The sequence below is a fragment of the Phalacrocorax carbo genome, chromosome Z, assembly GCF_963921805.1.
Source record: "Phalacrocorax carbo chromosome Z, bPhaCar2.1, whole genome shotgun sequence".
Lineage (NCBI taxonomy): Eukaryota > Metazoa > Chordata > Aves > Suliformes > Phalacrocoracidae > Phalacrocorax > Phalacrocorax carbo.
The window spans coordinates 51347283-51360565 of NC_087548.1; the positions used below are offsets into that span (position 1 = coordinate 51347283).

The following is a 13283-nucleotide window of genomic DNA, read 5'->3' on the forward strand; positions in this document are numbered from 1 at the left end:
TACCTGCATTAAGTATTGTCCTCCATCCCTTAAGTCCTCTGCATGCACTGGAGCATAGAAAGCCTTCATCTTGTTTTTAATTAGCCATCGCTGATATTTAGCCAAATCACTTGACAGTTCTTTCATGGCTTGTCTCCGAGGTCCCTTTCAAAATAAGAAAATAAAAAGAGGAGAGGGAACAAGAATTATGGGTATGAGTAGTAATAAAGTCCCCTGCCTTTTTTTTTAATTTCACTGCTAGAATCCAATTCAAACTTGAAGAACCTTAAGGTATGCTTCCACAGTTATCAAAAAGCCCAGGACTGCAAAATACCAAGCATTATCAACACCAAAGTGTGGACATTTTTAGGAAAAGGGTTGCTCAAGCTTTAGCAAATTTGTTCCTTCAGAGCACAACCCATGTCCCCAGCAGGTGGTACAAGCCTGTCCTCCAAAGCATAGCAGTTTTAAAAAGAAAAGGCTTTGTAATGAAACATACACAAATATAGGATGACTTAATATTAGGCTTTATGGGAATATTTGTTTCAAGCTGTACAGGTGTGCCTCTGTGTGTACCTAATCCTAATCAGAATGCCTTTGTCACAGTAGTATCACTTCAGCAGTTTTATGCTGCAGTCAAAGTCATCTCCTCTTTGAATACTTTCTTTTTATTACTTCCATCAGGACAAATCATTGTGTTCCTCCTACACACCAAAATGCAAAATACAGGATGAAGTATAATCAAGAACACAGTAGCCCAGTTTTTGCAAAAGTTTACAAACTCTGACCAAATAGTCAAGAGTCAGTGAAGAATAAGGTAATGTCATCCTTGTAGGAAAACAGTTTTAAATAGAGATAGGATATGCTCCTAGACTCTAATCAGAAGTGCTTCCCTACAAGAAGGGTCACACTACCTTATTCTCTTCAGTACAGTCCTACTTCTGAAAGACAGTTATTCCATCCATTATACCTCACCTCTCCAGTATTACTTGATTTCTGTCCTTTGCACTCACAGATTTTAAGTTTGCATAGACAGGAAATAAAAGAATTTATGTTTCTGAAGAAAAAACTGGACAATATTTGCTTAGCAAAATATATGGTCTGTGGATTGCATAAACTTGATTTGCTCTTATCTGTTCATTAGATCAGAATCAAGTCATAGTAAGTGTGGTAAATGTAAACATATTTAAGGGTAATCAGTCTGCATATTGAAAGTTACACTTGGTTAAATGTTCTTAGTGATGTGACAGAAGTTTGGTCGTAAAATATGAAGCTGAACTACACAATCCCAGTGTGCTAAGACATATTTACCAATGTTTATCAGAGATGCAACAGTCTGTAGCTAGCTGAAGTTGGTACAGACCATAGTATGACAGCCACCTTGTGTGACAGTTAAGACAACTCATGACAAGCATGATAGTGGTGAACAGTTACTTCAAGCTTGCTTCCTTCCCCCCACCCCAAAACCTCTACAAGTCTGCCGTAGAAGATACTACTGTGAGAAAAAAAATAATTAAGAACTGCTTAAATTACGTCCTTGCAGAACAGCCTTCACTCCCCTCCAACCCAAAAGAACACCCCCAGCCCATATCGTGACAAAAACCAGGGGAAGTTAGTGAAATACTAGGGGCTGGGTAGAAAGGGAACAGGAAAGGAAATACCTGTTCACTTTACTGTTTCACCTGCCAGTTAAATTAATCTGATAACTGAAGGAATGAAAACACTATCTGAAAGGTTAATAGCAATTTTTTAACTATTGGCTAAACTGATATTGAATTTACTGCTCGGGAAGGTTTATTTTAGGCCAGGCTTTGTAAGGAATCTACACAGGAATCAATCTCCCTGAAACAGTAACACTGAGAGGAAATCTAGCTGTATACTGCGCATCATTTTGACCAACTGCTCTGTCCAAAGTATGAGAGAGTACACGAGACTGTATGGCACAAAGACAGAAAGAGGCTCGGCTGTAATCCAATATTCACTTTACTCCCAACAAAGCTTCCTCAGCATTTAAGCATCAAATGCTCAAAGGTACTAATTTTGCAAAGTTTCCCCTGTAGTTACCTAACTGGAATACTGATGATCCATAAATGAGTGGATTCTACCCATAGATCTTTTTGCACTTCTCAATGTCTAACAATGCTTTAATTAAACAAGAACAACAAAAAAAAAACAAAATACAAAAGCAAAAAACCAAAATACCCCTACATGAACAAGAGCCACAAACAAAAAGCAAATAGGTTAAAAAAAACCCAAACAACCAAAAAAACCCCAAACCCAAAAAACCCAACAAGGTAATTCTGAATACACTTACCATATGTACGTGGCCACAGATCATCAAACCCACATTCTTGGTGAAAGCATGGACAAGGTGAAGCAAAGCTGGACGTGCATTTGGAGGACCTGTCATAACTAAACACTGAGGTCTAGAGTTGTGAACAGATGAGGAATTAAAAAAAAAGGTTGGAATTAATTTCATCTGGAGTTGTGGGGTTTTTTATTAACAGAAAGAAGTTTCTTCAGAATACTGACCATAAGAACATAATTGTCACTAAAGAGGTAGTAACCTCATCTACTTTTACAAGATGATATTAAATTAAGTAAAGATCAATTTTTCCACAACTGTCAGCAGACCTATGATTAAGTGGTTACAAACTATAGTAAACCCCCTAAATCTGAACATTTACACATTTACAAAAATCAGAAACAGATTTTAGACAAGACTAGGTCAAAGGGACAAATTTCTTCCCCCATTTGTAAGTCACATCTCTTTGCATTTGCTTACTTAGATTCCTCTGTGCCCATCAGAAAAAACTGAAATCATATCCTTCATTTAAATTCCTATCATTCAGAAGGCAGAGCCAAACATCTGCAGGCAAGTTATTCCAGACGACTTTCTAACCAATCTGAAAAGATGCTGTTTCCAGTTAAACCTCATATAATCGACCTCAGCCCATCGATCCCACCTGTCCAGATCCCTCTGCACAGCCTTCCTACCCTCCAGCAGACCAACACTCCCACCCAATTTGGTGGTGTCTGCAAATCTGTGTGATAAATAAATTAATAACTACTGAACTGCTCTGGTTTAGAATGTATCTCTAGAACTCAAAACATTTTTTGCCATAGGTTAGAAACCAGTATCAGGCCAGAACTAGTTCTCCTGAATTCACTTTGCTTAAAATTGGTTTACATTAAGATGTGTATCTCCTTAGGATAACAATTAAAGAAGTTTAAAACTCAGAAAGCTATATACTAGCTTCCCAAAAAAAGGAGCTGAAGTACTTCCAGTGTAATCCTAAATACATACTGATCAGCAGAGCATTCATTTACTACATCAGCACAGGCAGAAAGTTACACTTGGTAAGAATTTTCCTGTAAAGCTTGCTCCTACATTGAAGTCTGCATCCCAAAATAGATTCATAGCAGACAGAACAAAGGTTGCAATGCTAATCACAGTTAGGTATTGTAAATTATTTAATGCCAGCCATTAGATTTGCATTAGGGAATGTTTAAAAATTGCTCCTCTTGATACCTAAGCAACAAACAAGTTTCTGAATGTAGACTGTTTTTTACTGTTAAATAAATCAGGTATCTTAATGTCACATTAGGAGTTAGGACTGCAGAAAGAACAGCTGTTTCATAATTAAGCTTTAAGTTTTGTGGTTTATACCTACAACAGCCAACTCTTCAGTTTGGAAGTGGGAAGTCCATTAATCGTCATATTAATCTGTCATATTCTTTGAGGTTGTGCTAGTACCTGTCATGATATCTAATTTTAACTGTCTGCAACACAGACATTGTAAGTACCTCTCCTGTCCTTCTTCAAGAAAATTTAGTCACTTCCAAGAGAGGCTAGGGGTCAGAATTGGAGTATTTTCTCAACAGACAGGAAATACCACAGATCTTTTCTTTGAAAAACTGTGTTGCTCCCAGGTTCTGCATTCTGGACTTAACCTCAGAGAATGGCACCTGTATCAAGAATCTCTTCCTGAACTCACTCCTTAATTATGCACTAAGTATGCAAAGTCTCCCATGTACAGAAGAAGAGAAGATTTTATTAGCTAGATTCCCTTGCTAATACAGTGGGCAGAACAGAATAATACACTTCTCACAGCTGCAAAGGATGATAGTAACTTGCTAGACTAAGTGTTAACACTACAAATCCTGTGCTGGGCATAGGCAGCATGTAGGAGGTAACTGCTCTATTTGAAAAGAGACAGGTCAACAGAACCTCCATCCTTGGAAATATTCAAAACATGACTGGATATGGCCCTGAGCAATCCGATGTAACATCAAAGCTGGATCTTTCCAGCTGGATCTATGGTGAGTCAGTTGAGTTGGGGACTGGACAGACCACATAGTAAAGTCAGGTTCAATCTATGATTCCATTTCTTTAACAAAATGAGTTTAAGTCAACACTTTGTTAAATTTTTTTGAAGCATCTTTTTTCTACAGTAGCTTATTCCAGAAAAATAGCATAAATACTGTAAGATAGAAAACTGCCTCCTTGAGTAGGACCTTCCTGGGTAGCCATGCTGGCAGACAACAAATCAGTTCTCTTCTTCAGCTGTGTCAAAAACATTTGTGTAGCCTGTTTGCCATTAGTGAAGTGCAACAAAAGAATATGTCTAACGTGAAATAACTGGTGTTGAGGACAACATCAAGAGTATACACATCTTGGGGATTTTAGGTTAGATCAGTTTTATCCCTAGCATGTGGCCTGAATGCTCATTAGCAGTTTAGAGCATATCTTCCAGTTCCGTTTTAAAGAGGAATGCAATCCACCATTCACGGTTCAAACCATGAGGCATCTAACAATAAGCAGGCATCATCCATAGACTTGCTTCTAAAGTGCTCTCTTAATCAGAAATAAAATGCTAACGCAAACGTGTCCAGAGGATGTCCATGGTGGTGAAATTCAAAGTTGTTATAAACCATAGGAGACAAACAGGCATTTAATGGAAATCATGATAGCAAACATCGTGACAGTAGCCTACTGAATACATAGAATTTCCTATGTCTTTAATATTAACTGTTACCTAAAGTTTTTCACGTGATCTTCCACTCCTGAGAGACGAATAGAATGCTGTAGTGCATTCAAGTAAGTCAAAGCTTGCGTTGAAGACCCCCAGTTCACATCTGTTGGAATATTTAAAGTTCCAATTTTTTTTTTAATGCTGTTCATTCTAAAACTACATTATCACAAAATGAGTATTGAATACCAACTGAAAACACAGATTTAAGCTACATCTTGGTACATTCTACATGGTATTAGTCAACAAACCGTACAGCTAAATGGGCAATTCTATTTAAAGATATCATTTCTGTAGAAGTTTTATCAAACAAGTTAAGAGTTTGATAGTTTACAATTATAGGAAGAAAGAATTGAGGTTTTTCCCCCCAGCATGTCAAAGATAGTGACAACTTCAGAATCAGAAAAATAACACTTCAGGAAAAAATGCCATGCTTAGTTATTTTATATCACAGCAAAGGAAAAAGTAATCTCAAAACATTGCCTAAACAAACTCAAACACTTTCAGTGAAAAAACCGCTAGATTGAGCAGTTCCTATTAGATTGTTATTTTTACAAGGAAATAAAAGGAGAGATCCCAGTATCTTCTCTGGACCCATATAAATCTTTTGATAGCTACAATGAATTTATCATCCAGTTACTTTGTAATCTTTGTAGCCCAGGATATAGGGTTTTCCTTATTTTCAACTTCAGGAACATTTTTTTCTTCAGTTCTTCTCCATCTTGCACTTACGATCATACAGTGCTCTTAGAAGAAGTAAAGTCTAGAAATTGTTCATAGCTACAGGAATGGTTTACTGAAAAAACAACCACCACTTAAATCCCTTTTCAATTTGGAAAGGTAAGGGAGCATCCTCTTTCACTTCCTATCAAAACATAACATCCTTTCCTAATGCCTTTGTTGCTGCAACCCAAGCTCTTTCCATACGCACCTTTTCCTCCAAGGTTCATTCAAATGTTTATGTCTAAGTGCGAGGCATGCATCTTGATAACTTGGGAGGAGGGGGAACAACAGCAGTGACTATACAAGCACAATTACATTTCATTACAACTAAAAAGCCTCAAACCAAAGTTTGAACTAGTCAGCCAAACAGAAACAAGTTATCCTTATTTTCCTAAAGGCCATCACTTTTTCCCTTCTTCTACATCTCTCTGCCCCCTACTGCAACCAAAAGTCCCTATACATACCTGGTTTCTTGTAAGTGACATAAATGTAGAGTCCAAGGACTATCACATATGTCAGAAGTGCTGCCCACCAATTAATGACAAACATCACAATGCAGCACAGAATAGCTCCAACAAGAGAAATCCACATATTGTAGTATTTGAAAGCAGGGCGCCAGCCTAGTCAAAATATGATTTGGAAGATAGAAAAAAGAAGGGTAATTAGTTTAATTACTACTCCAAGAGAAGAAAGGCACTATTCCTGTTTTCCTTCCCTAGTGTTCTGCATCACATTTCATGTGAATGTGTGACAGTTTCAGTAATGTACAAAATAAAGACTTTGGCACACTTACGCTTTCAGTTTTTCAACACCTTTGGAATGAATTTGCATCTTTCTTACATAGGTATGTAAATGTTCCTAATTTTGCCCTCTAAGAGCGTATCTCAAAAGGCAAGCTTGAAGATTATGCCAGTATGTCTGTTGAACAAGGCTACAGGAACTTTTGGCAATAGCTTGCCTGACAATTGATTTCTGCTTTCCAAGGTAGTATAACATGAATCATCAGGTTGTGACTCACTCTGTCACATACTACTAACTGTTTCTAGCTGTGTTACTATTTTCACGTGGCCAGAAATTTTCACCGAATTAAAAGGAAAAGGACAGATATATCCACGTAGAACTTGAATATGTCAAAATACTGGACTGTCACTATTTTACATCCTTATTTGCCACAAGTTTATCCAAAATCAGGTAAATACACGGGAACACCCTCAGTAAACACACCCAAAATTAACAAGTGTATTAGACATAGAACTATTCTGTTAACAGAGTTATGCACATGATCTGGCAAAATAATGGTATCAACTCAAGCAACTCAAGAAGCTTCCAGGGGCAATTATTTCAGTACAGATGCACAGTGGACTGGGTATGATATACATCTGTTCTGCAAGTACTGAGTTTTGGCTTATTCCTATAATATAACTAGCCTCCCACACCAAAGGCTCTAAAACTGTGGCAATGCCACCTGCAATTCCAGTTTCTTCTGGACTGGAAGATGAAACATATTAGCAGGGAAACCCAAAGATGACAAAAAGGTCGTTCTTGAACACCAGATACTCAATTAGCAAGAAAACTTTCCTCAAGAGTTTCTGAAAAATACTGAATTATCTTGTGTTCCCTCAGTAAAGATGACAAAACTAGTAGCTCCAAAGCTCTAACTGAATCAGTCCTCAAAATTTCAGAAGACCCAAGTACACACCATATTATGCTTGTAATACAGATGCATTTTGACAAATTGATATTGAGTAACTAAATCAAACTAAACATTAATTTATATTAATACCTTTGAAATTGTATTTATGCATAAAGAAAGTGCAGGCTAAACTCTCATCACCGAAATGTAGTTCCTACCTGGAGATTTTGCAAGAGAAGCATGGAATACAGAGAAGTTAATCAAGGCATATGAGGCCAAGAAGAAGTTAGAAATAATTGGAGCAATGACGTTCAGTTCAGCTGTAAAACCAAAAACAGAGTAGGCTGTTATGAAAGATATCATCCAATGGCTTTGTAGATTCCAGAGTAAAAAAATCTGCTACAAACAACCTTATCTTTTGATACACTCTAAGAAGCAGCAGTTTGTCCTTTCTTAAGATAATAGCTCTGTCTGTTGATTATAGTCTCTTATTTACTAAATTATCTCATAATAGTCAGGAAGCGTAACTTTTGGTTTTAAAAAGATAAACATTTTTCCACACTACCAAGTGCTCCAGGACTGCCACTTCTGAAACACTACATACTTTCTTAAAATAATTGAGAAAATTTCTTTCCCACCATGGCTTGATCAAACAGTGCACCAATACACTGGGTTCTGAAGAATGTCAAACAGTAGACAGAGCATCAATATATCTGCAATAGGTCTCTAGCTCAATTCTCAAACAGCAAAGAACAAGATACCTATAAGTTTAAGAGACAATCCACTGTGGTGAATGGTGACAGCAGACAAAGTTAGTGTGAGCAATGTGACAAACATGTTCATCTGTTTGCATTTTAAATGAAAAGTTGCATCAATGGTACCACTATAGTGCATTATCACAGAGCAATACCATCACAACAGTGATGAGTACATCCTCTTAGTGAAAGAGATCAAAGAGATTGAAGAACCTGATGCTCTCTTTTCCTTGAGGCAGTATAGTACAAAACATTTATATGTGTACTCTCATCATCAACAACAACAAAAAAAAGTGATAAAAATGCAGAATGTGCCTTGTTAGGCTCCAAGTTTTCATTTGTAATCAAGCTTCCAGTCAGCATGCTGCACTAGGGACATCATGGGTATACCTGTGCCTTAAGCAGACTTGGGGAGGCATGGAAGAGTAAACTGGGAAAATAAGTTTAAAAGCACTGGGACAGGAGTCACAGATTGATGTAGTAGTATTAGTTTGTCATCTACATGTATTTCTGTCTAGACTATCTTTACCTTTAGCAAAAGCAGCATGAGCACTCATCTCTACTGTTTGTAACTTAACAGAAAAACACTTTAAAAAGCATTGTTCATGCAAATTTGCCATTTACTGAAGCTGTCTGCAATTATTAAAGTCTGGAAAACATTCATATTTGCAAGATAGACCATCTTTCTACCTCAAGCAAAAGATGTATTTTTATTGATGGGTAGTATCTAAAGACAGATACCTGCAGTTATTAAGAAAAGTTCAGTATTGCTAGAGTTCAATTCAAATTTATTGCAGTTCTAGACAGAGTTATATCGAGAAGATAAGCAAAAGTAACCCTCAAAATAAACAGATTTAGAATGCTGGCTTAGAACAAAGCAGTGCATTAGGCCTCTAGGACACTCTCATCAAGTCATGATATGGAACAGAATGCTTTACAAAGGACAAAAGGATATTGAGATTTATTAGAATTTCAAACTAACCAATTAGTATGAATCCAAGAGCAATTAAAAATGTTAGAAGATATCCTCTCAGTGGTTCATTGTTCTTCCCATAGCCTTTAGCAAACATCTGAAATCCTGGATAGATGTTGTCCTTGCACAAAGCCTAAGGAAAAATAAAATTCAAGACTCAGCATGCATTTTGTTCAAAATATATCCTTATTAATGCTTACTAATGTGGTCATCCACTGCACCTTCCTGAAAGAAGGTGGTTTATAATCACCACGTACTAATTCCGTTTTCAATTTTCTTTGCATCTTGACATTTTGCATTTCCAGTATTCTATCCTTCAGTCATTTCTAACTAACCTCTTTCTCTGATTACTTTGAGAAATGAACTAAGCTATTATCTTTGCATTTGCTCCACTGTTACTTAGAACAAAAAACATCTAAAGGATTTTGTAGATTCCTGTAATGTTAGTTACACCACAATCTCTAAACTAACTAGGAACACATGAGATCTGGAACAAATTATAGTCTAACTATGTTTAGTAACAGTAACATACTGTTTTCCTATCCTAAAGCAACAGGTAAATATTAGATCATTCTACTGACGTCAGCTGGTATGAATCATGATGGCAGTATGTCACAGTCCCTTCCAAAAATTCTGATTCAAAGTTAATTGAAATTTTTCTTTAAAAGATTATGGTTTTGCTGCCATTCTTACCTGGAAGATCTTAGGTGCACTCACAAGAGATGCTAATGCAGAAGACAGGGTGGCCGAAAAAATTCCTGCAGAAATCAGTGGTGCAAATCCTGATACCATGCTCATCACCTGTAAGCAAAATAATTATTTTTTTTAGAAGAATATGAACAAGTATACTATACAAATGGATGGCAACATTAACTACACAAAGAGAAGAATAAAATACTATGTACCCTCCACTTAAAAGCCGTTTGAGTATCACACATTCGTATCAATGAATAAGCTAGATACAAATCAGAGGATATAAATGGATCCTAACTTCAGAACAAGAGAAAGTGGCTTTTCACATGATATATAGTCCAACCATGTAATTCTCAGGTCAAAACAATCAACAGCAGAAGTCTCCATGGGCTCATAAGAGGATTAAAAATAAGTCATGGAAGAAAAATATATTGGAATTTCTTACATATTTTGACTAGCCTACTGCTGAATAACATGGTCTCAGAAAGCCCAGGTAACAAAACAACTAAAATTGGGGAACATCTTGGGAAAGCTGATTGTCTTTCTCAACACTTCCATCATTTTAAGTTAGGCTTGTTTCCAATTCAAAACCACAAGGACAGGACAAACTTGCTTCCCATCTCCCCAAGATCACAACCTACAATATCTTTGTAACCCCAGTGAGAGAAATACAACAAGCAGTTCTTGGTAGACTGGATGACTAAAAAGATAAATGCTTAGTAAGCTAAGCATAAAAGAACAATGTTGATAATATGTAAAAAAAAAAAAGTCCCAAATTAGAGCAAAAGCAGTTTCTGTCAATTTGCCACATAGCTTCAAGACCCTCTTCTACCATTCTACTGATTACTTCCAAGGAAGATCATGCAGAAGCATCCAGCTTTCAAGTTACTGTCACCAGAAGATGTAAAATCTAGCTGTCCACAGCAATCTTGCTAGGTAGGACATGCTCTCAGAAACAATATACAGGTGACTGATGAAGTATTATTCATATTCCTAGAGTGAACCTAATGATAAAATTCAGTGTTTTTCTCCAGATCAGACTGACAAAGATGGCTGGGTCTCTCAGTCAACTGAATCTCTATACTACATCAGGTTTTATTGGTCAGTTCAAGGCACGCCCTGCCTAAAAACAGAACTTAAATACTGCAGGCACATAAGATGAGAGTGAAGTAGCTGTCATAGTTGTGTAATGAATGAAGAAGAGAATTTCCTGAAGCAAATTGGCATCAAATGCATCAACTTCTTGCAATTTAGTTCTTACAGTCTACTCAGATTTTACATTCTCTTTCTAGGTTCTGTTCATTGCCTTCATTTATTTACTCTATTTTTGAATATTACATCTGTTTCATAAATTTAAGAGAACCCTGAGTAATATATATACAGATAATGTTTGTCCGTTTTAAAAGCTAGTACGTTACAACTTAGGTTACTAATGTGAGAGACTTTAGGGAGCTTCTTTTAAGCTAGGGGAACAAAAAGGGAACCAGTTCCAGCAGAACAAGTATGCCATGGTGTTAAACATCCCGCCCCCCAATACTCCAAACCTCATAAAAACAAAACCAAGGAGCCCACATATGCAGTTAGGTATAGCACTGGAATTTTCATTCTTGGAAGAATACACAAAATTGGAAGGACAAATATCTAATAAGAATCGTTGTGGTGAGACAGATATATAGTTACTGCTGATAAGAGGCTCATTATGTTTGCTTGGAATTTACTGTTTAGAGAGTTTCTTAAATGGCAAACATTTGGGGTAATGAAATATCATGTTTTGACTACAGTTCCAGTTATTTGCTCCAGCCATTGTGAAGCAGAAAAAAAAACCACATAAAAACAAGTAGCAGCTTCTTTAAATTTAGATTTTTATAATGAATATGGACAAAGCATTGTTCAACTCCTCCCTCCCCTAACTTTTTTCAAATGTTTAACAGCTGCCTTCTTTTTAGGAAGAATGTTTTAGCATAACTTTTACACTGTTTCTGGAATAGAGTTTCATGCTATGTCCAACTTTCATCCAAGCTGACCAAATTCTGCTTTTAAATTACCCAAAGCTGTAACTTATTCTGGGGGTGTTCCAAGCTGACGATACAGAGCCCAAAACAAGTTTCTGATGTTACTCTTCTACCACGTGACAGCCTGGGCACAGAAATGTCACTGACACTCAGAGAAATGTCTGAAGCCCGCGAGGACCTGTAATTCATTTGCACAGACTACAACAGAAACTAAAGATGGTCTTCCTATTCGAGACTAAGCCTGTCTCACCAGCTGTTCTTATTTCAAGTTTCTTAGCATCATCTAAACTTTCCACAGGTAAATCACACTACGAGTCATCCATGTACTGCCCAAACATATTCAGAACTTGAGCTGCCCAAGCACTAATTTCAAATCAGTTCATTGCCAGAAGAACTAAATGCAGCACAAAGTATACCAAAGTGATGAAGTTACCAGGCTGTGTGCACAAGTAAGCTGGCGCTTTTGACCCCAGAACCTGCATGCTTACAAGCTGTAAGACAAATACAACAATCTTTGCTCACTAGGGATTAATTTAGGTTTGTCAAGTATTTGTTGTCAGTTATTTAACCGACAGGAAGAAATTAAGTTTGTATGAAGAGCTTGAGAGACATCCAAGCTTGGAGCCCTCCCCACACACACATACTGCAACTTCCATATTTAAAAAAAAAAAAGCTCTCACATACTGCAACTTCCATATTTAAAAAAAAAGCTCTCCTTACAGCTACCATTCAGAGCTACTAAGTTAAGGGCAGTTCAGTTAGAAAATGGGCAACAGTTTATCTATAGGTGGACAGCCTCTCAAGAAAACAATTTGCTTCTGACACCTGAAAAGACAGAATCAGACTCTTCTCAGAGATGCGCAGCAAAAGCTGTGAGGATGAGAGAACAGACAAACAGCAAAGGAAAGTCTAACTGCATATTAGAAAAACAAAATTACATAGAGAAGGTGGCTAAGCATTGCAGCAGGTTGCCCATAGATGCTGTGCAAGCTCCATGATGAAGTTTTCAAACCCCAGCAAAAAGTGGGGCACACGGGGGACTGCATTCTCTGTGCAGCCCGACCTTGAAAGTGACTTTCCAATTTGGAACCCACAAGTTTTTCCACAGAGAGAAGCAAGAATAATGTGGAAGATAGAAGTACTCTTTAGACCAAATGGTAAGAAACTAGAACATTAATGACTAACTTATTAGAAGTACAAGCAACATTTATGGTCAGCAACCTTACCAAAGTTTTGACTTAAGAGAAAAAAAGATACAGTCAGAAGAAACCAGTTCTATGCACATTTGGTGATATACTGGGTTCTTTCAAGCTTAAACAAATGAGGAAAGTCAACAGATTTTGCAGAATAATTATTCCTGCAAGAGCAATTCTGAAGTGTTTCTAAATTCAGACTTTTTCTAAACCAGAACAAACTAACACCAGACAGATACTCAAATTATTCCACTATAAAAATGTATTTTACTCAAGTAGAATGGTCTGT

At 36.9% G+C, this 13283-nt stretch overlaps 1 protein-coding gene across 2 annotated transcripts in view; it reads right to left on the reverse strand.

Annotated features, from left to right (window-relative positions):
* The window catches only part of SLC12A2 (solute carrier family 12 member 2), a 61567-nt gene that overhangs the window by 12404 nt on the left and 35880 nt on the right, over positions 1-13283 (reverse strand). For both annotated transcript variants that reach the window (XM_064439297.1, XM_064439296.1), the window contains exons 11-17: positions 9790-9897; positions 9106-9229; positions 7587-7688; positions 6200-6355; positions 5019-5118; positions 2294-2405; positions 4-144 (exon numbers count right to left, since the gene is read on the reverse strand). In XM_064439297.1, coding sequence (XP_064295367.1) covers positions 4-144; positions 2294-2405; positions 5019-5118; positions 6200-6355; positions 7587-7688; positions 9106-9229; positions 9790-9897 — 843 coding nt within the window. The remainder of the gene's footprint in view (positions 1-3; positions 145-2293; positions 2406-5018; positions 5119-6199; positions 6356-7586; positions 7689-9105; positions 9230-9789; positions 9898-13283) is intronic.